This window comes from Camelus dromedarius, chromosome 8 (genome assembly GCF_036321535.1).
Source record: "Camelus dromedarius isolate mCamDro1 chromosome 8, mCamDro1.pat, whole genome shotgun sequence".
Classification (NCBI taxonomy): Eukaryota; Metazoa; Chordata; class Mammalia; order Artiodactyla; family Camelidae; genus Camelus; species Camelus dromedarius.
The window spans coordinates 16,641,467-16,663,834 of record NC_087443.1 but is presented as its reverse complement, the minus strand read 5'-3'; the positions used below and the strand labels follow the sequence as shown (position 1 = coordinate 16,663,834).

Here is a 22,368-nt window from a genome sequence, read left to right as displayed (position 1 = left end):
TGCTGTGTGAGTGGATGTGTGTCCACTGGCCTCATGATCACATATCCTTGAGAAAGGGCAGAGTGTGTGTTAGTGATGACCAAGAGTGAGTGTGAGAGCTTGTGAGCATGGATTCAAGGCTATGTGTGTGTGCGTGCGTGTATGTGAACGCATGGATACCAGCCTGTGAGTGAGGAGTCCTGCCCTGATCTGGGAGTCTGTGTCTGGGCTGGCACCTCTTTCTGAAGGCATGTGCACTCCCACACAAAGAGGGTGTGTACGCGTGGAGGGGGCAAGACTTGGGGTTTGCTGATGTCTCATGACCTTGCTCTGAGCATCCCTGGGTCCACCTCTGCCTGCCCTGAGGCAGGGCGGTTCCCTCCCCTGCATTTCCAGTCTAGGCCACTGCCTCTTCATCTGGGCTGCCTCCTTACCCTACTCCCTCAGTTCCCCAGCACAGAACGGAGCTTCCAGTCTTGGGGAGGTATCTGGTCCAGTAGGGGAAGGCTTTCATTCTCTCGAGACCCAGCCCATCCCCCAGGCAACAGGCCCAGCCACTGAAGGGCTGCATCCACAAGAGGGCGCCCGGAGGCCGAGCTGCTCCCAGCCTGGCGGGGCTCACCGGTGGCCGTCTGGGGCCGTTCACTGAAAGGCAGGCTCCCCAGCTCCAGGATTGCTTCTCCGTGAGGGGTGCCTGCGGGCCTCTCCAGAGGCCTAGCTGCCTCCTCCTGGGTACTGCGGGACCACCTCTCCCCTCTTAGTGCCTCTAGTCGCGGTTTCTCACTCATCCCAAGGGAAGGGTGGGTAGGGCAGGGACTCACTTTCCCTAAATTGGAGAGCCCTTTTTTTTGACCACCCAACTCCATGGGTCCGGGGAGAGGAAAAGCTCTCCTGCATTCCTGTCAAGTGTCACAGGCCCACCCTCACAGTACACCCCCACCCCCCCAACCTTGTCCAGGCCCCCACAGCCTTGCTTGGCACCCTTGCTATGCCTAGGGCTGTGGAGAGGCACAGGGGAACCATACTGACTTCAGGCACACAAGACACCTCCCAACCCCCAACTACAAAGTTGCAACCCAGAGTTACAAGTGGTCTTCAGAACACCTTGTTTGTGTTTACTTCTGCCCTGCCTTCAACCTCCTCCTGCCTTTCCCCTAACAGCACTGTGACCCTCAGAGTCCCAATGCTGGAAACAGACTCTTTCCTCCATTCTTTTCCAGTGCAAGGAAAGGGTTTCTGCTCTGCCTTCCCTATGATGGATTGGAGACCCATTCTGGCTTCGGCATCTGTCTCTTGAGCCCAGGATCCAGTCACACAAGCGAAGCCTTGGGCAGGCATGTGAACCCAGAGTCTGTGCAGGACCAAAGGCTAGAAGCAGGGGACTACGGCCTCCTCCGATCCCAAAGGCCACAGGGAGAGAAAGCCCTGTGTGAGGAGTCAGGGAGGGTGGTCGGCTCCTTCTCTCTGGGAGGGAAACTTGATGTATAAATAAGCCCTTCAGAAAGGGATCAAGTTAGGGACAGTTCAAGGGGAACTAAAATTCATGGCCAAGGAGGGTCAAAGATTCACAGCCTTGGAGTTCATTCATTCTGACAGTTTGGGGGTGGGGGCGGTGACCAGCTTTTGCAAGGCCACATCTAATCCTCCCAGCACCGACCCTGGCGGCACACAGCCCTAGCCCACTCCAAGATGCTCCAAAGCGCTTAGTAAAGGTTGGCTCAGAGCCATCGAATGGTCTCAAAGGCCACACCTTCAGGTGCCCACGCCTGGCAGCGGCGTGGGACTCTGAGGCTGCGGAGGGACGGGAGCCACGGCGAGCCCTCAGCCGGCTGCGCTGGGTCAGCCTGAGCAGGCCCTCGAGGGCAGCATCCTTAAGAAACCACAGGGTTTTTGCTTTTTTAAGGACTAGGGCGGCAAAAACGCGCAAGGGAAAAGCGATCTTTTAAAAAAAGAGCAGATCCTCTCCGCGTACCGCGACGAGTCAGGGCGTCGGAGCTGGAGGAGGAATGCACCGACGTGGAGTGCTAAAAGAAAACCAGGACAGAGCAATCTTTTGCAGAAACAGAACTGCCCAAGTCGCCAGCTTTCTAGCTACCTCACTCGTCCTCCCCTACTTGCACCGAAACGGCAAGATCCGTTCGGTTCGCTCCAAGACGTGGCTACGGTGAGAGGCGCAACCAGGCTGGGGCGCACTGCTGCGACTCCGGCCCTGGGCACCGACCCTGGCCGCCTGGCCCGCGTCCCGCTGCGACCTGCGTCCAGCTCTGTCTGGAGACCCGCCCAGCCTGGGGCCCGAGGCGCCCTGCCCGCCACACCACCTCGCTCCCAGCCGAGCCCAGGCAGCCGGCAACTGCGCAGCCCGCTGCCGGCCGCAAACAGAAAGGCGTTTCCGAACGCGTCCACTCCGCCGCTCGGCGCGCGGCGCCAACTTCGCCACGGCAGCTGCGGGCACCAGTCCCCGGCAGGACTCACCTTCTCCGAGCAGCGGCAGCAGCAGCAGCAACCGCAGCCCCACGGCGACGGCCGTCACCTTCGCCATCGCCGGGGCCGCAGCAGGAGGGATGGTGACTTGGACTGGAGGTCTCGGTGGCGGGGTGCGGCGCTCAGCCGGGCCGCCCCATGCCCGCCTGGGACGCGGGGGACTCGGCGGACACTGCCGGAGCAGAGCGTCGGGGCGTGGGCTCAGGGGTACTCTAGGATGCTGTGCACCGGGCTCTGGTCGCCGGACTGAGGTGGGGCGCGCGCGGGCTGCGCCCGAGGAGCGGGCAGGGGCGGGGCGGGGCGGTGAGGGGGGCGGGGCGGGGGCGGGGCGGGCGGGGCCAGGGTGCAGGCGGGGTGCAGGGGTAAGGGCGGGGCGGGGGGTACCCACACCGACGGTGCCAGTGCGGCTCCCGCGGGGCGCGGGTTAGGAGACCGGTGATGATCGCGGGGTGCGGGCCGGGTGGGGTGCAGTAGCAGCGAGGTGCGGGACGCGGGGTGCCTGCCTGCCAGCCGCAGCCTCAATCCGCGCATCTCCGCAGGCACAATCACTCTTTCTCAGCCTATGAGCCCGCTCACGGTTTCTGCGCTTCGACCTTCCCCGCTGCCCAGAGAGGGCAGGGAAACCACGCGGGGGTGCTAGGTCTGGGCAGAATGGCTGGGGGTCCGAGCGGACAAGGAGACTAGGCGGGCACCTCGCCTCCGAGCTCCAGGCGCGGCGCGCATCCTCCGCCATTTCTCAGAGAAGGCAGGCGCGGTGGGAGCGCGGCCTCTCTAGGGGCCGGTGGCTAGAGGAGGAGAAGAGCCGGGAGAGGAAAGGAGAGCCGGAGCGCTTTCTGCGCACTCCAGGGGCCAGCCTGGCATGTGGCTTACAATGTCCGCGGTCTCCCTAGGGGTGTCCTAGAGCTAGTTTGTGAACCCCTCTCTTAGGACTGGTCTAACCAATGAGAGCAGGCAACCGACTCTGGGCGCATCTTTCAAAGACACCTTGCCCTGGTGTCTTGAAGGCTTGAATGGGGTGCCCCCTCTTCCCCACCAAACAGAAGAACTCTTAGGGCGTGGGGCTGACTGGGATAGCAGAGCAAGTGACAGGGAAGAACTGGAGACCAAGATTTAATTTTTGCCCTAAGAAATGATGCCCATAAACACATCCCGTCCTAAAAAGGGAAGACTAACATGGGGCGTCCTGGGGTGAGGTTGGAGGTGAGTGAGTTCTAGGCCTCTATGGGAACAGTCCACTCTTTTCCTCCTGCCCCCAGCTGCCTCTGAAGGTCTGGCGGCCACCTAGGCACAGAGGCAGAGAAGCCCATGGGTTCTTGGGGTGGGAGGGTCCAGGGCACCTAGGCCTGGGGTGCTCCTACTTCAGTGTCTCTTCTTCCTGCTGTGCACAGCGCCCCACCCTCTTGCCTGGCTGAGCTCAGGGATGAATAAGAGCTGTGCACATCACTCTGCAGATATGAAGTCAAAGTGAAGTCACCCTGGCAGGCAGGAGGAGGAGCTGCCAAGACAGGCTGGCTGGGGGCTCTGCCAGCTGAGATGTTCAGAGCCAGCCTGCTGGCGGGAGGCCAGGGCACAGTGCTACCAGCTCAGGAGAGCCACCCTGCGGCCATTGGACCTTGTGTTGCCTGCCTTACACTTTTGGGGTTTCAGGCCCTTGGATTTATGGGGCTGGAGTTGGCCAGGGTGGGCTCCCTTGGGTGTAGACAGGCCCTGCCTCTGGTGCTAATAATATCTACCAAGGCTGCACATTCAGACCTATGAACAAGGAAGGGGCCTGAGTAGGAAAGGAAAGCCTGAGGGGAACTTCTTTGTTACAGACAGGCTCCTATGGCAAGAGGATGCAGAAGGAAGAAGAGTGGCCTGGCCCATTCTTCCAGCCAGCCCCACCCTTGTGCCTCCCAGGGACTACCCTGGCCAGGCCTTGGCTGACACTGGACAGGCTGGATGTCTGGTTGTGCTGTGTAATTGCCTCAAGGGCCCAATGGAGATTGTGCTCCTGCCTGGGTCCCCTTGGGCTCTTCCACCCTCTCTCCACCACCACCCTTGGGGGTCTTGAGTGGACATCTGACACTATGGTGGGGGCATTGCCCTCTTCTTAGGAAAAGGTTTGGGGACCCTTATATGTGTACCCCTGTAAGTGTGTGCACCTGTGTTCACATACATGGATGTGGGTGTATACCCTTCCCCGCGTGCATGCCTAGAGACCTGATCAGGGGACATTCAGGAGAGGACAGAGAGCACTGGGCTTGCTGGCCTGGGAACTACAGGGAGGGGAGTGACTCTGCCCTGCCTGGGCTTAGACACTGGCTCAAGATCCAGAACATCAGGCAGCAGGAAGGAGCTTCCTCACCCTGGAGGAAATGGATGTGGCCTTACAAGTGGAGTTCAGAGACCAAGCTGGGGTAGAATCCGAAGGTGCCAGTCTGTGATTCCTGGGAGGCCCCTTTCTTTACTTCTCTTTGTCCTAGGCGCTCCGGGACAGTTACACAAGACAGTCTAAAGCAGTTTCTTGCTCCCTGTCTTGGCTTCCCCTAGTCATGCCTCTCTGAGTCTCAGTTTCTTGGAAGTAAGAGTGAGGATGAAAAGGGAGTATATGTGAGGGTAGAGCTCAGTGCCAGGCACACAGTAACTGCTCAATAAATCATAGCCATCCTTGCCCAGGCTGAAGACTTGGCTCTAGCCTTAGCCTTGCCCTGACCACACTGTTGAGGGGTGTGGGCTCCCACAGGCAATGAGAAGCTCTCTGGGAGCTGGGGTGGGGGCACATCACAGTGCTATCAGTGCTCCCGTCTTTTATCAATATGTTAGATTCCTGGGTCTCACTTCCATAAAAATCCACATTAAAAAATAGTTCCCCAAAAGATTGTGATGCTTTGGAGTGAGTCAGACCTGAGTTTGAATTTTGTCACTTCTAGTAAAGTGACATTGTACCAGTCACTTTACCTCTCTGAACCTCTGCTTTGTCTTCTGTAAAATAGAGGCTGAAATAGTCCCCATCCTTCCCATGACTGTGAGGAATGACCAAAATAGTGTGTGTAAGGTCTAGCCCCCAGCACAGGGTACACAGCTCAGTGGGCAGGTGGCTCACATGTTATCCCTGCAATGTTCCTTGCTTCTGATCAGGTGAGGCCTCCCTGGAGCCCCTTGGGTCTGGCCCAAAAACACAGCACAAGGAAGGGAGCATGGAGGTCAAAGCCAGTGTAGACGTGGATCCCAGCAGGCTTGCCCAGGTTGGGTGGAGCTGCTGCTGGGGGTAGGAGGTGGGACGGGATGCTCTGCGACCATGGACCCAGGTAGCTGTGGAGACTTAGGGAGGTCCAGGCAGGTCCAATGGTGCTAAGAAGGCCAGCCGTTAGGAGTGAGGCTGGGTGCAGGGACAGGAAACCTTGGCCCTGGGGGGCCTTGCAGGGAAGGGGAAACAGTCAGGAGCAAGCACAGCTCAGTCATTGGGGCACTGGAAGGCCAGGCAGCATTCCTGGAACTACTGATTGAGGCATTTCAGGCCCCTGCCTGGGGCCAGATGTGGTCAGAGCAGGTTTGGGAAGGGGTCTCAGTCCCTCCTGCAGGCAGTGTGATGCAGGGGCTGGAGGCACAGACTTTGAGGCTGACTGCATGCTGTTAGCTGACTGCTCAGTGCCTCAGTCTCCCCTCTGTAAATGGGGGTAATAATTGTACCTACCACTGCACTCTGCTGCTTCAGTGGGGTGTTGAGGTGGAGGCAGGTCTGTCACCTGCCCTTCCTTGTCCCCCATGGCTTGCCGTCCTCCAGGCACAGCTGCAAGGGCAGCCAATGCCCACCAGCTGGCTCTCAGGGCCCCACAGTGGGGCTCCCTGCCCCTCCATTGTCAAATATGCTATCCCCATAACACACTCACGATACGCCAGGCTGGGCTCCCAAGGGGTGGCCCAGGGGTGCTCTTCACGTAACTCTGTACCTCATATGCACAGCTGGTGTTTGCAGACAGGGCCTCAGCCTGGCTGGTGAGAGGCTCTTCCCTTGGGCCTGACAAGGAGCTGGTACCTGAGTGGAGCCGTTTTTCTCCTCTGCATTTCCTGCCCCACCTCTCTTTCCTCCCTTACTTCCTCCGCTCTCCCTTTCTCCTTCTTCCCCACCTCCTTTCTCCCTTCTCTGAAAGAATCTCTTCTCCAGTCCTTTCCCTCAGTGCAAGAACCAAGCTAGTTGCATCAGTGAGGCCTCAGGGTCTTCATCTGTAAAGTGGAAATAGTAATACAGTGACTGCCTGGCAGTGATGTGAGGCTCAGCTCAAATGAAGCATTTGGCAGGAGTTTCTGGCTCCCTAGAAAGTGAGCATCTTTCTTGCTCTTCTTTCAGGGTCCTCTGAAGTCCAAGGAGCTGTGTGGGTGGTAGGCTAGTGGTATGGTGTGAAGGTTGCAGGTGGGCTCTGGCTTGTATCCCGGCTGTGTCTCTGGGCTGGGTAACCTCAGCTTGTTCCCAGTGTGTCTGGGCTTCAGCAAAGTGGAGTTCCATCCACCCAAGTGCCCGAGGACAAGTCAGTCCTCGGCAGTCAGTATGAGCTGTCATCATTATCACTGATTGTCATCCACTGTAGAGGCTGAGGCCAAGAGGCCAAAGGGGTCAGCGGGCACTTGCTAAGGTAGCACAGAAAGCTGGTGGTCTCTAAAGCCAAGCTGTCTGCTTCCCTCAGCTCTGGCTTCCCACTTACATAGGTAAGGAGTCACACCCTGTATGGGGATGGCAGCCAGTGAGGCTGGCCTGCAAGAGCCTACTAACCTGTCTCTCACCTGCCCCCCACCCCCCATCACATGACCTGCAGCTTTCTCAGTGGAAGGAGAGAGAGCCCCGGAACCCCAGAGTCCTCTTTGCTGCAGCAGCGCTTATGTGAGTGTGTAATTACACACTGGGGAGTGGTGGGTTGATTAATGTTCAAGCCCCACCAGGCATTGGGGGCTTTGCTCCCACACAGTCCCCAGCCGAAGGGTACCGCTGGCCCGAGGCCACCGAAACCTGATGGGGCCTCAGGCTTGGCAGCGCCCACCTCTTGCATCAAGGACACCAAAGAGAAGGCCCAGTCTGGCTCCCAAGCAAGCCATGGAGAGCTCAGCGAGCTCGAATTGGCCAGTCCAGCTGATACGGCCTGAATGCTTTTTAGAAAAAACATCTCCCAAGGCAGTTTCATAATCTGCCTTGTAATGCAGATTTAGACAAGTTTTTACGAATGCACTTTTTAAAATAGGTCTTAATGGATCCTTTGCAGTAGTTACAGTCCATTGTGTAAATGCAAACAGAAGGCTTTTTGAAAACATGTATTATTGATCAGAAAGGCAGCAGCAATTAGAAGCCAGTGTGTCATATCATTCAACACACACTTCCTATACTGCCCTGCTGGTGCTCACTCATAACTTTCTGACAAATTATCCTGTCACTAGGCAGCCTTTTCTTTTCCTTTTTGCTTGTGGAAGCCAAGATGGACCTCCCCATTGGTTATTAGCTAGAGGTGGGTGAAAAATTAAGCTTACCTTTGCCATCGCAAAACCTATTTACGACTTCTCCGGTTTCAAGCTGAAACGGCGAAACCTTCAGGGAAGATGGATGATGCTTCTCTATTCGGTCTATGGCCCACAGTGAAAAAACAGAACAAAACAAAACTGGTGGCAGGTAGCATGTGCTGTGGGAGGGCTGAATCACAAAATCAGGGAGGTGTGAGCTGGAAGCCCCGCTTTGGGGAAGGATGCTTAATGAGTGTCCACAGGAAGGGGCCCCAAACATCCCTTTCCAGCCATGGACCCTAAAACGATCAACTAGCATAAAGTGGAGACTTGTTTTTGCTAAAACTCATATTTCGCTCTATCTGTCATCCGAGCTGCACATTCCCATTCACCCTTCCTCTTGCAAAACCTCGTTTATTTAACAAACATTTGCTGGGTGCTTACTGTATTCCAGGCACAATTTTCAGCGAGGGAGACATTACAGTGAACTCAACGAAGACCTTACCTTTGTGGTGTTTCTCACAGTCACCAACACAGGAGGCACATATGCACTGCCTTGGAAAGTGACCCCAGATGGGGAGGGACCCAGGGCAGGGCCCTGTCAGGGATGGATGCCCAGGGAAACTGACTTTGGGCAAAGAAGACGGAGCTGTGGGGTCAGTGCTGCCCACAGGGAGCAGGGAGGGGACAGGACGGGCCCTGGAGTTTCCTACACTTGGAATGAGGCCCCTGCAGAGAGGAGGGGCTGTCTTTTGTCTCCCCATGAGAGCATCTCCTGGACATCCTCACCCCTCTGGAAGCTGCTACTCTGATCGCTGAGAGGGTTATAGCCGGCAGAATCTGCAAAGTGAGCACTCTGGCCTGGGCAGTCTTTTGGAGATGAAAAAACCTGCTGTGCTCTCAGCATGCTGACAAGTAGGAAGTTCATTGACTTAATGCCCTGTAATGGCTTCCAAAGTCTCCTTGCCCAGGATGGGTTGGGCTGCAGCTCCAGGCACAGCATGCAACTTCTACATCCATCTCAGGCCTGCGGGTGCTGAGGCGGTGTGCTGTGAACTGGAGGGGTCTGGGAGAAGGGGGCCAGCAACCCCCTGTGGGAAGGCACAGAGTTTGAGGGCGTAGCCTGGGAGGCTCCCCCAGCCCCCAGTGTTTGCAGACAGACAAGAGCAATAGGGCACTTACTTGTCTCCCTCTCCCCATTTCCCCGCCCCCGACCCTGCAAATGCCCCAGAAGACCTTACTCAGCTATTTCAAGCCCCCAGGGGTAGGGGGGCTCCTGATCTCAAGAAGATCAAGGGTGCCCTCATTGCTTCCTCTCCAGCATCTCCCTAAGGTCACTACCTGAGCCTAGGTCTAGCTGGGGCTCCCAGCCTTGCTGCAGGCCGCTTATACAGGCCAGATGGGGCCCCTCCCTGCTTGCTGAGAAGTTTGCCAGCCTGGCCTTCATCCCCTAGAACAGTGCTGTCCAGTGGAACTTTCTGCAATGGTAGTAACTTCCCATTCCACACTCTCCGATGTGATGGCCACTAGCCAAGTATGGCTCTTGAGCACTTGAAATGTGGCTAGTGTGACCGAGGAACTAAATTTTTAATTTTACTGAATTTATAGTAATGTAAAATTAAGTAGTCATAAGTGGCTGGTGTATTTACTGGGCACTGAAGCTCTAAGAAACACCTCCCCAGCCTCTCCCTGGGGCTCCCGGGGGCTGGGCAGGCTTCTCGCCCAAACCCCACCCCACCCCTACTGGAATGAGAGCAGAGAAACCAGAGCCTGCTGGGTCGCCCTCCCCAGTGGGCTCTCTGATCCAGCAGCTTCCACTAGGTTTCCTGCTGGTTTGAAGATGCCATAGCGCCCCTGAAGAGAGTGGAGAATGGCGGCGTGGCTGGGTTTCACTCTGGGCATGCGCTCTTGCTATGGGGCATCTTCTGTTTCCCTCTGGGCCTAGCCCCAAGCCTGCCCACGCCTCCTGAAACCCCTGCCTCCTGCTGGCTGGTGTGGTGAAGGCTGCAGGGCCCTGCTCTCTGGGGCCTCTTTGGAAAAGGGCTGATGAGTTCGTGCATATTAAGATGTGGTGATGAAGGGCTGCCAGGGGACGCCGTGCAGCAGCCTAAGACCCAAGGGCCTGCTCGCTAGTGCGGGGAGCTCAGCACCTGGCCCCCCTCCAGAGCCCTCGCCCTCTGCTCCCAAGCCACCTGACCTCCAATGGCCCCAGACTCCCCAGGTGCTCTCTGGGTTGCTGACCTCCAGCGGCTGTTCCTTCTGCCTGGAAAGCTCTTCCTGCCTCCTCCTGGACCCTTCTGTTGTTCAACGACTCTTCATCACTCAGAAGTCTTGGCTCCATGGTACCTCCCTTCCCAGCCCGTGCTCAAATGCTCCATCTAGGCACTCCCAAGGGGGGCCAGTGTGCCTCCTGGTCTGGCTGAGCTGGAGTTATCTCCCAGCCCTCTGTGTGGGGACTAGTGGGGGTTTAGAGTGCTGGTCAGGTGACCTGCTATGAGAAATGGCCCTTGTGGCCGAGAGGACACGTGGGCAAAGGCACAAACAACTTGCAGGGAGGGAACGAGGCGCCCCAAATAAATCATCTGGGGCCCGACATTTGGAGCGGTTGAGTTTGAGACCAAACACAGATGCCCTTTAGGTAAATACATTTTTGAGACACGTTCTGCAGAAGAGGTTTATGACTTTAATAGGTTTTTAGTGTCAGACGAGCATCAGGAAGTGCTTTGTTGAGAGACTTTCTCTTAAAAGCACAGGATCCTTCTCTCCTCTCCGGCCCTTTAACAGAAAGATTACAAGGATCCTCTGTGAGGAGAGCTTCTCTTTCTCTAGGTTCTCCGGAGATTGGCCCTGGGCTGGGATTGCTCAGCTGAGGAATGTTCTGGAAGGTTCCTAAGACCTCAATGCTCTAGGCAGTGGGGGTGGGGGATGGCAGGGTCTCTCAGGAAGCTGATTTAGAAGCTTAGATGCAGCCTCCTTGCTCAGAGCAGTGCCCCCCCTCCTCTTCCCAATCCCCTCCACCCAGAGAAGACTGATGGCTGGTCCTCAGGGATGAGAAGGGCTCTGTGTGGAGGACGTGGGACCCCCTCAGGCCTCCAGAGTTTGGCAATTTTCTGTGGATTGGAAACATTACAAAGTTCCCCACACTGAAGCCCAGGAGTGCAAAGGAGCTGAGCTCACCGCGGGCCCTATGCCAGAGAGAGGAGACACAGGGAGAAGGTCAGATATGATCATGTCTGGATGCTTCTTCCTTCCGGCTTAGAGACAAGCTCCCACCTGCCCATCCTGGGCTCTGCCACATGATCTCAGGGTGCCCTCGGCCTGGCTCTGGCTTGGACACCAAGCAGCCACACCTGTGACAGGTTTCACTACCCTGTGTGTGCTGCGCTGCTCTCAGCCCTTGCCCTGCCCCCAAGACAGGAGCTGCGTTGTGAAAGAGTGAATGCCCTCTTCGAATTGCAACCCATCCCCGAATGAGGCCAGCATGGAAGAACTACTCCCCATGTTGTCTGCGCTGTGGCTCTGGGCCATGTGGGGAGGTCCGCTGGCCAAGGTGGGCTGACCTTGGGCTTGTCTTTCCAGCATAGTGGGTGTGGGTGGGCCAGGGACACATGGGACCTGGAAGGGCCCCCACTGAGACCCAGGAACTGGCTCACAGAAAACACACAGATGGAACTGAGATGACGCCCATGTGAACTTGGTGGTGATGCGGGCTCCAAGTGCGCAGGCAGGCCCTCTCCCAGCACAGGTGTGAGATGAGTGCTGGGGGTGGGGGTCTGGTGGGGGCAGGAGAGAAGAGACAGTTGTGTCTGTGCTGTTCTCCAGACAGGACATCTTCTGGGGCAGGAGAAATGTTCTAATCAATCAATATGCCAGGATTCCACATCGATTGCAGGGAGGGTCCTCTTGTTTCCCTTAGGTGACTTCTGAGGACACCTGGAACCACATTTTCAACTGCTCTAGCTGCTGTAACTGAGAAACTCAACCACGGTTTCTCCATTTCTGTGGATTTTCTGCCTTCCCAGCCTGCCCCTCTGTCTCCCACCCCCTGGCCCTCAGGGGCCTTTCTCAGACTCTCACCTTGCCCCAGACTCCACTCCAGGTCCTGCTCGTTTTATCTGGGGCTGTGTCAGGCAGTGAATAAATGAGGAGGTGGATGCTAAGAGGCCAGAACTGAGCAGGGACCTGGGTGCACTCCCCCCACCCACCCCAGACTCTAACTCACTTCCTCAGCCCTGAGATTTGCCAACAAACTCATTAGAATTTCCCCTCATAGATGCGTAATAAACGTTTGGATGAAACACCTGTGATCTTCTAAAGCTTCCCTCTTGCCTCATAATTATTTCCCTGCTGGTTCCAGACACTTGGATACCGATGATTTCTTAACATCATTCACAACTACCTTTTTTTTCGTCTTTTCACAGTTGTCTTGGAAGCAGCTGCCCACAAACTGAAAGCAGCCCATAAACTACGCATCGTCCTTGGGGGCTCTCGTGACCTTGCCTGGATAGGGGCAGGAAGGAATGACCTACTTTATTGCCCAAGTGGATACCCAGGCTGGGAGGGGGTTTGACTGGCTACAAATGACCATTTGTAAATTATCATTTGCATCTGGAATTTATCAGCATTCTCAAAATCCTAAAGGTTTGGGGTTTAATTATGCATGTCTGACCCCTAGAAGAGAGGCCGAGGGAGGTTGCTTTGGGAAGCAAATCTTTGCGGCCTGAATCGTATCTCCTAGAAAAGGAGGCAGGCCCTGGGTGGGTACAAGTGAGAATCTACCTATGGGTAGCCTTGGACTGGAGCTTCTAACTCATTCAAGTTCATAGCCCCTGCCTGGGTCAGAGCAGCATCTCATTTTACAGGCAATGTCCCCAAGGTGCAAGCCAATGTGAGCCTGCCTGCCCGGCTCTGACTTTGGGTGTGGGGTGGGGCGACAAACTGCACTCAGAACCAATTCCCAGGGGCTGCTGGTGCCACTGGTCTGGGGCCTAAACTGAGGGACTGACTACCCAGAGCTTCGTGGGATGAGAGCGACGTGGGTAAGAGTTTCAAGGTGGAAAGCGCCCACTTCACCCTCCTACCAGCCCACCCTGTCCCCCTCCTCCTCTGCATCTCCCCCTTGTTCCCAGCCTCCAACCACCACTGGCTTATGCCCACAGTCCTGGCTTTGCTGGGAGCCTAGCCAGAACATGCCTGTCATGCACCTCTGCGGGGACCCACCTGTGTCTGCAGACAGCTGTCTCTTCCTAACACCTATTCCTTCAGCTGGGTCCCTCATGGGAGACATAGATGACTTGGAGTCCACTGGGGTGGAGGTAAAGGGGTGGTCAATTCTGTGATTGGGCTGGATTCAACTGCAATCTGTGACTCAACCCTTGCATGGTACTGAGCTCAGGGTGTCTATAGCAGACGCATTTCCCTCGTCTGCTGAGCAAGATGGCTATTGCCATCATCCTGGGGACTGTGTGCTCAGCCCTAGGGTGCCTGGTCTCTGCCAAGTCATGGTCACTTGGTAAAGGCTGACTCAGGAATTGTTTATGGCCAAGGGAGACCTGGGGAAGCTAAGGGAAGAGGGGAGGCCAGGGGATCCTGTGACCACAACTGGGGGCTCACAGGCCCCTCCAGACAGTGCACATAGCTGGCGATGGCAGTGGCGGCAGTCACTCTGGCTGTCCTGTGCGTTGTGATTTTCAAAGACTGAGTCTTTGGAGCAAAGAAATTTTCATTCCTTTTTCATTAATGAAAAACCTTGCAACCAAAGGAAGCACCCCACTAAATGACTGATACCCAACGCGATATGCACTGCTCAGAAATGTCTCCTAGTCAATGAAGAAGAGATAACAGTCAGTGGAATAAAAATTAATCTGGCCACTATAGGAATTAATATAAAAACATCAGATGCAGGACTTATAAGGGATGCCACCTTCAACTAACCCTCCCTGGGTTAAATACCCCTGGGACGATGATTTACATTCTGTGCTGCAGGCTGCTGCAGGCATAATCGATAAGGATGAGAAATGGGGCCACTGGCTGTGTCTGCCCATGAGGCTGGGGAGGGGAGCTGAGGGGGGCACACAGGCTGCCCTGGAAGCTGCTTGGAGCAGGGAGCCCATCTGAGCCACTTACTCTCCTTTCTTCCCCTTCCTATACTCCCTGGTGAGCTCCAGGCATGTGGCTGATGGGTTTCTGGAGGCTTGGGCCAGAGGGCCATCTCACCCCTGTGCCCTACCCCTCCGGGGTACAGGAGGCGGCCAGGGGAGAAGAGGGTGGGGCAGGCTGGGCCAGGTGCTGCTGGAGACCAGAGCAGTGGGCCCCACGACTCCTGTGCTGGGAGCTGGGCTTGGGAGAACCTCCTGACCATAATCAATCGCACATCTATCTTGGTGAACAATTACTGCTCCAGACTCTTGGTTTAGGGTGAAACATGGCTGTACAGCTATTTATTCCCACCATCTCAAACTTACGATCCGCTGTTTCAGTCAAAGAGATGCTAAGTTCAAGCCTTTGCTGGCCAGCCCCAAGGGTGTTTCTCTGCAGGGAGCTTCAAGTCTGGGCTCGTGCATGGAAGCAAATGGGCCTCATCACAGCTGCACGTCTGGCCTTCCTGCTGTGCCAGGTGAGTGGTGAGTTATCCTCATGCCTCCATGGTGAGGGCCGTGCTTGCTCAGTTCTGCCCTGCTGCGCACAAGCCTCACATGGGCGGGGGTGGACAGTGGGGTGGGCAGGCCAGTGTCAGGGCCAGCCAGGCTCCGGCCTCCTGTGGAGGCATCTGCCCCTGGCTGGCTCCCTGCTCTCCACCCTTCTTGGATCTGCTCCTGGGGGACAGAGGACTACCTTGTTATCTGCCTCTTGATATGGAGGCCCTGGAGGAGACCAACGCGAGGAAGACAAGGTGTTTATCCCCCCGTCCCTCCCTGCGAAGCCCCCACTGTCCCTCTCCCAAGCTCTCTACCAGGCCTGGAGTTCCGGCTGCTGCCAGGGGGAGGGGGTACCAGTTCTCCACTGTACCAGCCTCTTACCATGTCCTGCCCAGCCCTCTGCTCTTAGGTTAAACTCTAGTCATTGCCCTTCTGGTGTGCCCTCTGCTTCTACTGGGCTCTGACCATACAGCCCCCAAGGAAAATTCCTGCAGGGCTGGCAGTGATGAAACTTTTGGGGAAGGGTTGTCTCCCTGTTCTCTTTTTTTTTTAAAATAACTTCACATTTTAAATTTTAATTTTGTTTTGGGGAGAAGGTAATTGGGTTTTTATTTATTTACTTATTTTTAGTGGAGGCACTGGGGATTGAACCCAGGACCTCGTGCTTGATAGGCACCTGCTGTACCACTGAGCTATACCATCCCCCCAGCCCCGATTCCCTGTTTTTGGACACAAGAACCTGGCCCTTCCCAGGGAGGCCTATTGATGTCTACTTTCTGGGCCCCACTCACCCTGAGCAGCCCGGCAAAGTGTCCATGTGACCACCACACTGCTGCTCACACCCACACGGGGCAGACCCAGGGCGGACCTCTATGCCTGATGTGACCTAAAGCCAGGGACAAGTGACCTTGAGCAATCTCAGGGATAGAAAGGCCCAAAGGGACCACTCAATCTAAGCCTCATGATACAAATGGAGAAACTGAGGCCTCAGAGAGACTGGACAAGGCCACAGAGCAAAGCAGGCCTCCTGGCCCCAGGGCATTGCCCTGTGCCTGCTCCAGAGTCTCCCATGATGCTGGTCTGGGCTACCATAGAGTCATCCTGAATCTTACTAAGGAGGTAAACATAAACCCAAATAGTATCCTTTTCATTGTATTATGTGTTGAATTATGTTCCCCCAAACCCATTTGTTGGCATCTGAACCCCTAGTGCCTCAGAATGTGAGTTTATTTGGAGATGGGGTCTTTACAGATGTAATCAAGTTAAAATGAGGTCTTTGGGGTGGGCCCTAATCACATAGGCCTGGTGTCCTTATAAAAAGGGGAAATTTGGACAGAGACATGCACAGAGGGAAGATGACATGAAGTGACAGGAGCTGAGGAGAGAGGCCTCGAACAGAACCTTCCGTCACGGCCCTCGGAGGAGCTGACCTTGATTTTGGACTTCCAGCCTCCAGGACTGTGAGATGATAAATGTCTGTTGTGTAAGCCTCCCAGTCTGTGGAACTTTGCTGTGGGAGCCACGGGAAACTGATTCCGACTGTAAAGAAGGTCGTGGTCATGAACTTAGAGCACTCTTCATTTAGTTTGTCTTTATTTAATTTGGGGAGGTGTTGGTGTTTCAGATTTTTTTGTGTGCTTTCACTTTTTTAGTTTGTTTTGTTTTATGGATCTGCAAATTGGAATGTATTTATTAACACTCAGAGGTTAGGAGGAGATGCTGTTGGGGAAGGCTGCCCGGGGCTTTCTGGGGTGATGGCCCTTTGGGGATGTTGGTTCCTAGGTTGCTGGGATCGAGGTCAGAGAATTGCTGGATGTGTGGGCTGTTAGAGGCACAGAGTGGACGAAGGAGCCAGAGCCCACATTGCCTGCTGTCTAGGTGACGTTTTCTGTCCCCTTTGTTGGCAGTGACCTTGATCAGGAACCCCATGATGACCCAACCATGGCGCCTCCATCCAGCCAGAGGTGGAGGAAACGGGCTACTGAGTGTGTCTTTGTCCTCTTACATAATAACAGGGCAGTGTCATTCTAATGGAAAGACCTCATGGGCGCTACTGGTGTAGGCGTAATCACTTAATATGTATTTTGAACAAAAGCACAGATTCCCCCCTTGGTGAAACTTATTCCAGAGAATTTCCACGTGTTGTTTGTTTGATGCCCCGTTGACCCGCCCTTCTCAGTGCCAGTTTTGGCTCTCACGGCAGCCCCATTAGTGCTGCCTTTCAGTGGAGGCTTAAAAAAGGCAATTTCTCTGCAGGCCAGAACTCAGCTGGCTGTAGGTTCGCAGGAAAGATTTAGAGACCTCACAACTTTGGGAAAATGACCATATACCTAATTCTGAAGGCTAATACCTAACATTTTGCTACCATGAAAACATTTCTCATTAAATAGGAACCCCTCCAGGCAGGGCTTCCAGGCATAAGGCACCTCCCCTCCCACACATGGCCGACCCCCTTGAGTGGCTCTCTCAGACCCAAACCAATTGGAGCTCCCTCAGGACGAGGAGCCCTGTGTCCAACCATGTCCTCAGTCAGTCATTCACAGAGTGAGTGAGCGCTGCATCCCTGAGCAGACAAATCCCAGGGAGGACAGAGGGGTCACCTAGGGTCCCTCGTCCATCGTCTGTGGCCGAGTAACAAAGTATTCCATTATTTCTTCAAAAAAATTTTTTTAAATTAATTAAACAATTTTTATTAAACATTTTTTTTTATTGAAGTGTACTTGATTTATAATATTAGTTTCAGGTGTATGGCAAAGTGATTCAGTTATATGTATACATATATACATATATTTTTTTTTCAGATTCTTTTGCATTATAGGTTATTACAAGAAATTGAATATAGTTTCCTGTGCTATACAGTAGGTCTTTGTTGCTTTTCTATTTTAATATATAGTAATGTGTGTCTGTTAATCCCCAACCCCTAATTTATCCCTCCCCAACCTTCATCCCCTTTATTCCTTTTGCTTGTGAGTCTGCAGTTTGGACAGTGCTCAGATGGGGAAGCTTGTCCCTGCTCCGGTCGACTTAGCTTAGGGTGGCTTGCAGGCAGGGCTGGAAACACCCGAGGGCTCCCTCACGTGACCGTCTCTGGAGCTGGCTGTCAGCCCAGACCTTCTGCCTTCATTGGAACTGTCAGCCAGGACATAAACATGCCACCTCGTAAGATCTGGGCTTCCTTACAACATGGCGGTCGAAGTTGTAGCACCTTCTGTGACCTGGCCTCACAAGTCACCCTGTGTCCTCTGCCATGTTCTCTCCATCCTGGCAGCCATGAAGGCCTGCCCAATTTCAAGGAGAGGGGAAATAGAATCCATCGCTTAATGGGGGTGGTGGCGAGATTCTAGAAGAGCATATAGGGCAGAAATATTGCTGTGGTCATTTTTAGAAAATGCAGCCTGACACATCATGGTCCGGAGGTCACACAAGGGAGTCTGGGTCAAAGGGGACAGGTCCTCAATATGTTTCACCATCAGGAATTAGGGACAGAGTCCAAAAATGCCTCCCTACTGCAGCTGAATTGAGTCTGAGTCCATACTGCACAGGGCACACACGTGTTCCCCTTTGGCCCATGGGCCCATCAGCCCAAAGACGAGCCGTGACCCTCTCTCAAGGTTCCTCAGCTTCCGCCATCCATGATGCCAGGACTCTCCAAAGGACAGAATGAGTCATCAGCGGAAACTCCTTCAACAAATGACCCATTCAAGGGGAGGATCTGTCATGCCTAGGGCGTTTTACAAATCTTATTGCTTCGTCTGGCAAGCTGTGATTCCTTTAGTAACAGCACAGCCAGCATGAGATAATGCTGCCAGGGCCGATGCTCTGATCCAGGGCATGTGGGTGGGACGTGCGACCTGTGCCCAGGCCGCCTTCTCCCCCGTAGGGGCTCCTGGAGCCCACCTGCCCCGGCGGGGACCCCGGGGCGTCAGCTCCTCCCAGGCAGGATATTTGGGTGGAATGGGGTCTGCACGCTCGTCAAGCTCACCTTCACACCCGTGACACTTGTGCTGGTGGCATAACGCCCTGGTTTCTTGGACCCCAACACGAGGGAGGAGCCGGCCGGTGAGCAGGGACAGCTGTTCACACACGAGGATCCAGGCCCACACCCTGCTCTTCTACGGCCTGGCATGGGACAGTGTTCACTGGCCACCTGAGGCCTCCTTCCTCACCTGGCGCCCAGGCCACACCCAGCGTCCAGCAACATGCATCAGAAGGCCCAAGCCTGGGGGCGCTGGGTGCCGGGGCGCAGGGATGCCCTTTCATCCTTCTCCAGCTTTTCCCATGAGGCCTAGTAGTGCTGGGCACACACGGGGCTTGGTCAGCACCGTGGGCCCTAGGACCTGAGGCCTCTCTGGCCTCCTGGTCTTTCTCAGAATGAGGACTGACATGTGGCTGCAAATTAGGGCCGAGGAGGACCTGGACCTCAGGGTCTTTGAGATGGGGTGGTTTGGGCTGTGCCCATGTGCTGGGCAGGGCTGCTGCAAGGACCCCAGAGGGGCCAGAGAGAGGGGGGCTGCTTTCCTGCATCCAGTTGGAGTTCCCTCTGAATGTCCTTTTCTGGATCATAACCATTGGATTTGAGACTTGGAAGGGACTTCAGCAATCTCTAAGGTCATTCATTCACCGAGCTTCTCAGAAGGTGGGGGTCCTGGACTCCTTGGAGCATATTCCACCCCTGGTCCGGTCTCCACCTTCTTCTCCCTGCCACAAATCCTTGTGTCCCCTCACAGAGAATTTGCCCACTTCCTGAGCCCTCCATCAGCTGCAGACTTCATGTCCTCAGCACAAAATGGGCTCAAAGTGGAGCCGGCCCCAGGGTGGGGGTGCGGCAAACCTGCAGAGCTCCTGGTACAGAGCAGGACAAGGACATGCCACGGACATCTCCCTCCCTCTTCCCCCTACACTGCCCCATGGTATACACTCCTATTCACCTGGCAAAACCCATCCCTGGGTGGGCCCGGTCAGCTGCCTCCCTGAGCCTGCACCAGGCTGGAGGAGGCTCAGCGAGGCTGCCTGCATTCAGGGCACCTCCGATCTCAGCCCGCCCTGCTCATTTGCTCACTGGTTTCTGGGGCACCCCAGCCTTCACACCCACCTCTGGAGCCTCCCTCTCTCTTTGAAGGAAACAGCCTTTCTGCTGGTTACCTGTCCACTCTGTCTGCACCACACATTCAGCCACAGCTCATGAGACTGCCCCGTCCACCCTGCACATCCTCTTGCTGCAGCTTGAGACCCCCTCTTATGCTTCCTGGATCGTTCCCTTCAGAATACAATCACGCCGAAATGCCAAAACCCAAACCCCAAGAACTCATGCCTCTCTCTCATTTCTCGGCTCCCTTGACAGATGCTACCTCCATAACTGCCTCCTCTCCTGGCCCCTGTGGTCCCTGTGGTGCCTCGGGTTCCCCCCTCCCCTGACTCTGGCCTTGTCTAAGCCTGAAGGCTGCAGGTCTCCACCCCGCTGGGCCCACAGTGACCCTCTGCATCCACATCCACTCAGCCCCGGTAGTGCTGGGCGGGCCCATCTGCCTGCCCCCCATCTCCTCTCTTGGCTTCCCAGACACACCTCCTCCTCTTCTCATCCACCTGCCTTTCTGTCTCCATTTCTAAACATGGAAGTGTTCACAGAGGGTCCCCATCCTGGGCCCTCAGCTTACCCCACACTCCCTTCTCAGTGACCTCATCCAGGACCAGCTTTAAACCCAGCCCACCCCCTCCAACACCCGCCCCCCCCGCCCCCTCCCAAGCCCCAGCTGCTCTCTCAGCCTCTCCTGCCACCTGAAGTCCACTTACTGGGCTGCCTGTCCTCTGCGCTCTCTCTCTGTGTGGCCCTCGACAGACATCTCAGGTTTAACGCATTCAAAACAAACTTTTGATTTCCACTCCTCCCACCCTCAAATCTTGCTTTTCTCTCTGTTCTGCCCATCTTAGTAAATGGTACCATATTCAGTCAGTTTCTCCGGACAAAGAGCAAAGATTTTTCGTATGACTCCCTTCCTTCTTCCATACCTCATATCTGATCCAGTAGCATATTCTGCTGGTTCTCCAGAACATGTTCAGAATCTCAACCACCTGCGTTGGTCACAGCCACCTTGGTCTAAGCTGCCGTCCTCTCTGGGCTGTTGCAGTGGCCTCCTCTGGAACGCCCACCTTTGCCCTCATCCCCTTCTAATCTGTCCTCCCCATAGCCCCAGAGTGATGCTGGAAACAAACAAGGCCCATCACATGGAGGAGGGAGCTGAGGCCCCAACCCTGCTGGGGCAGGTATCTCAGCCGCCGCACCAGTTTGCCTGACCCCGAGTCTGCAGCCTGCAGGATGAGTGGTCCAGAGCCTGCTCTAATGAGTGGGTGCTTCTCCCCTTCCCCAGCCTCAGCCTCCTCCTCACTCTGCTTGAGCTCCTCCGGCCTGCTATGTTCTTCCTTAAATACAACAAGCCTGTTTGTACGTGGGGCCTTTGCACTGGCCGTCCCCTCTATCTGGGAGGTGCTAGTCCCAGATGCCCCTGATCTCTCCCTCACTTCGCCCAGATGTCTAATCAGATACTGTTCCTCGGCAGGCCTTCCCCGGCCACGCTTTCTAAAGCAGGCTCCCACACTATCCCTGCCCTACTTTGCTTTCCTTAGAACCTCGTTATATTTGCATGGTTGTATTTGCTATCATGCTTATTTGCACGTGTGTCATTTTACACTCTAAGGTAAGCTTCTGAGGGCAGCAAGTCTGTGCTTCTGTGTCCCTGGTGCCTAGAACAATGCCCGGACCATAGTAGATCCTCAAGAAATAGCTGTTAATGAACTAAATAAATGAGATGGTAATGCGCCCACGTCAGGACATGCGGCTTACCCGGGTCTTCCCAATAGCTGTGTACTGTTCCACTGTGTAGATATGCGGCAGTTTAATTACCTGCCCCTCTACGTGAGCGCATTTCCCATTTCTCTTCTTTTGCTACTATAAATAAATTTGCATCGCACATCTTTGTACACCTATCTTTGCAATCATGTGTGAATATAGTGAAAAGTCAATAATTCCAGGCTCTGGACTTGCAGGGTCAAGAAGTATGTGCCTTTACAGCCTTGGTAGACAGTGCTAAACTGTCCCCCAAGGGCATTTTTTAACAAAGTATGATTTTCAAAATATTTGAAGACACATATTTAAAGGAATGAAATTAGCACCACTCCCTTATAGAGCCCTTGGGACTGTGATTTCAGGCTCTGGGACCGAGTGTCGTTTCACAAGGGCGAGGCTGAGTCTCAGAGAGGGTGTGGGGGACTGTGATTTCTTGGCCTTGGCCATGGGAACCAGGACTCCAGGCTCCAGCACTGGAGTCTCACACCCAAGCCTTTTTCACTCTTGCAGAAATCAGCCTTTAGCGCCTGTCACTGGATCACTTTGTAACACAGGAAAAGGAAAGTCCAGTCGCTGAGGGTGGGTGGCTGTTACTCATCCTGCATGGCCAAGAACCTCCTGGAGTTCATCGGCACCACACAACAAGCATCTATGCAGTGCCTGCTGTGTGCTGTGACGATGTAGGTGGTGAAGACACGCCCTGCAACAACATGAACAGTGCTGGCCTCACACAGTTTGCGTTTCACTTGAGACAGACAATGAACAGAATAGTAGGTCAGATGGGAAGAAATGTTATGAGAAAAGCAGCAGGAAAAGAGTGGTAGCCAGTTTCAGAAGTGGCTTTAGCCGTTTACATCTCCAGGTGCTCGCATGCTTCTGCAGTCCCCTCTCTTTGAGTGTGGGCTGAGCCTAGGACCTCCTTTAATGACTAGGAAAGGCAGAGTGATGGGATGTCACCTCCAA

The 22,368-nt window shown here is 54.9% G+C and overlaps 1 protein-coding gene and 1 non-coding gene across 3 annotated transcripts in view; both read right to left on the bottom strand.

Moving 5' to 3' along the window:
* RET (ret proto-oncogene) overlaps positions 1-2,708 on the bottom strand; it is a 54,572-nt gene extending 51,864 nt beyond the window's left edge. Inside the window, exon 1 of one of the 2 annotated variants that reach the window (XM_064487916.1) lies at positions 2,452-2,708. In XM_064487916.1, coding sequence (XP_064343986.1) covers positions 2,452-2,518 — 67 coding nt within the window. In that variant the 5' untranslated portion in view covers positions 2,519-2,708. The remainder of the gene's footprint in view (positions 1-2,451) is intronic. The other variant, XM_031460899.2, reaches the window with a different exon arrangement.
* A 12,486-nt stretch (positions 2,709-15,194) lies between these two features.
* Positions 15,195-15,267, bottom strand: TRNAD-AUC (transfer RNA aspartic acid (anticodon AUC)). The gene has a single exon. It is a non-coding gene; the product is annotated as a tRNA-Asp (tRNA).
* Between the last annotated feature and the right edge of the window lie 7,101 nt (positions 15,268-22,368).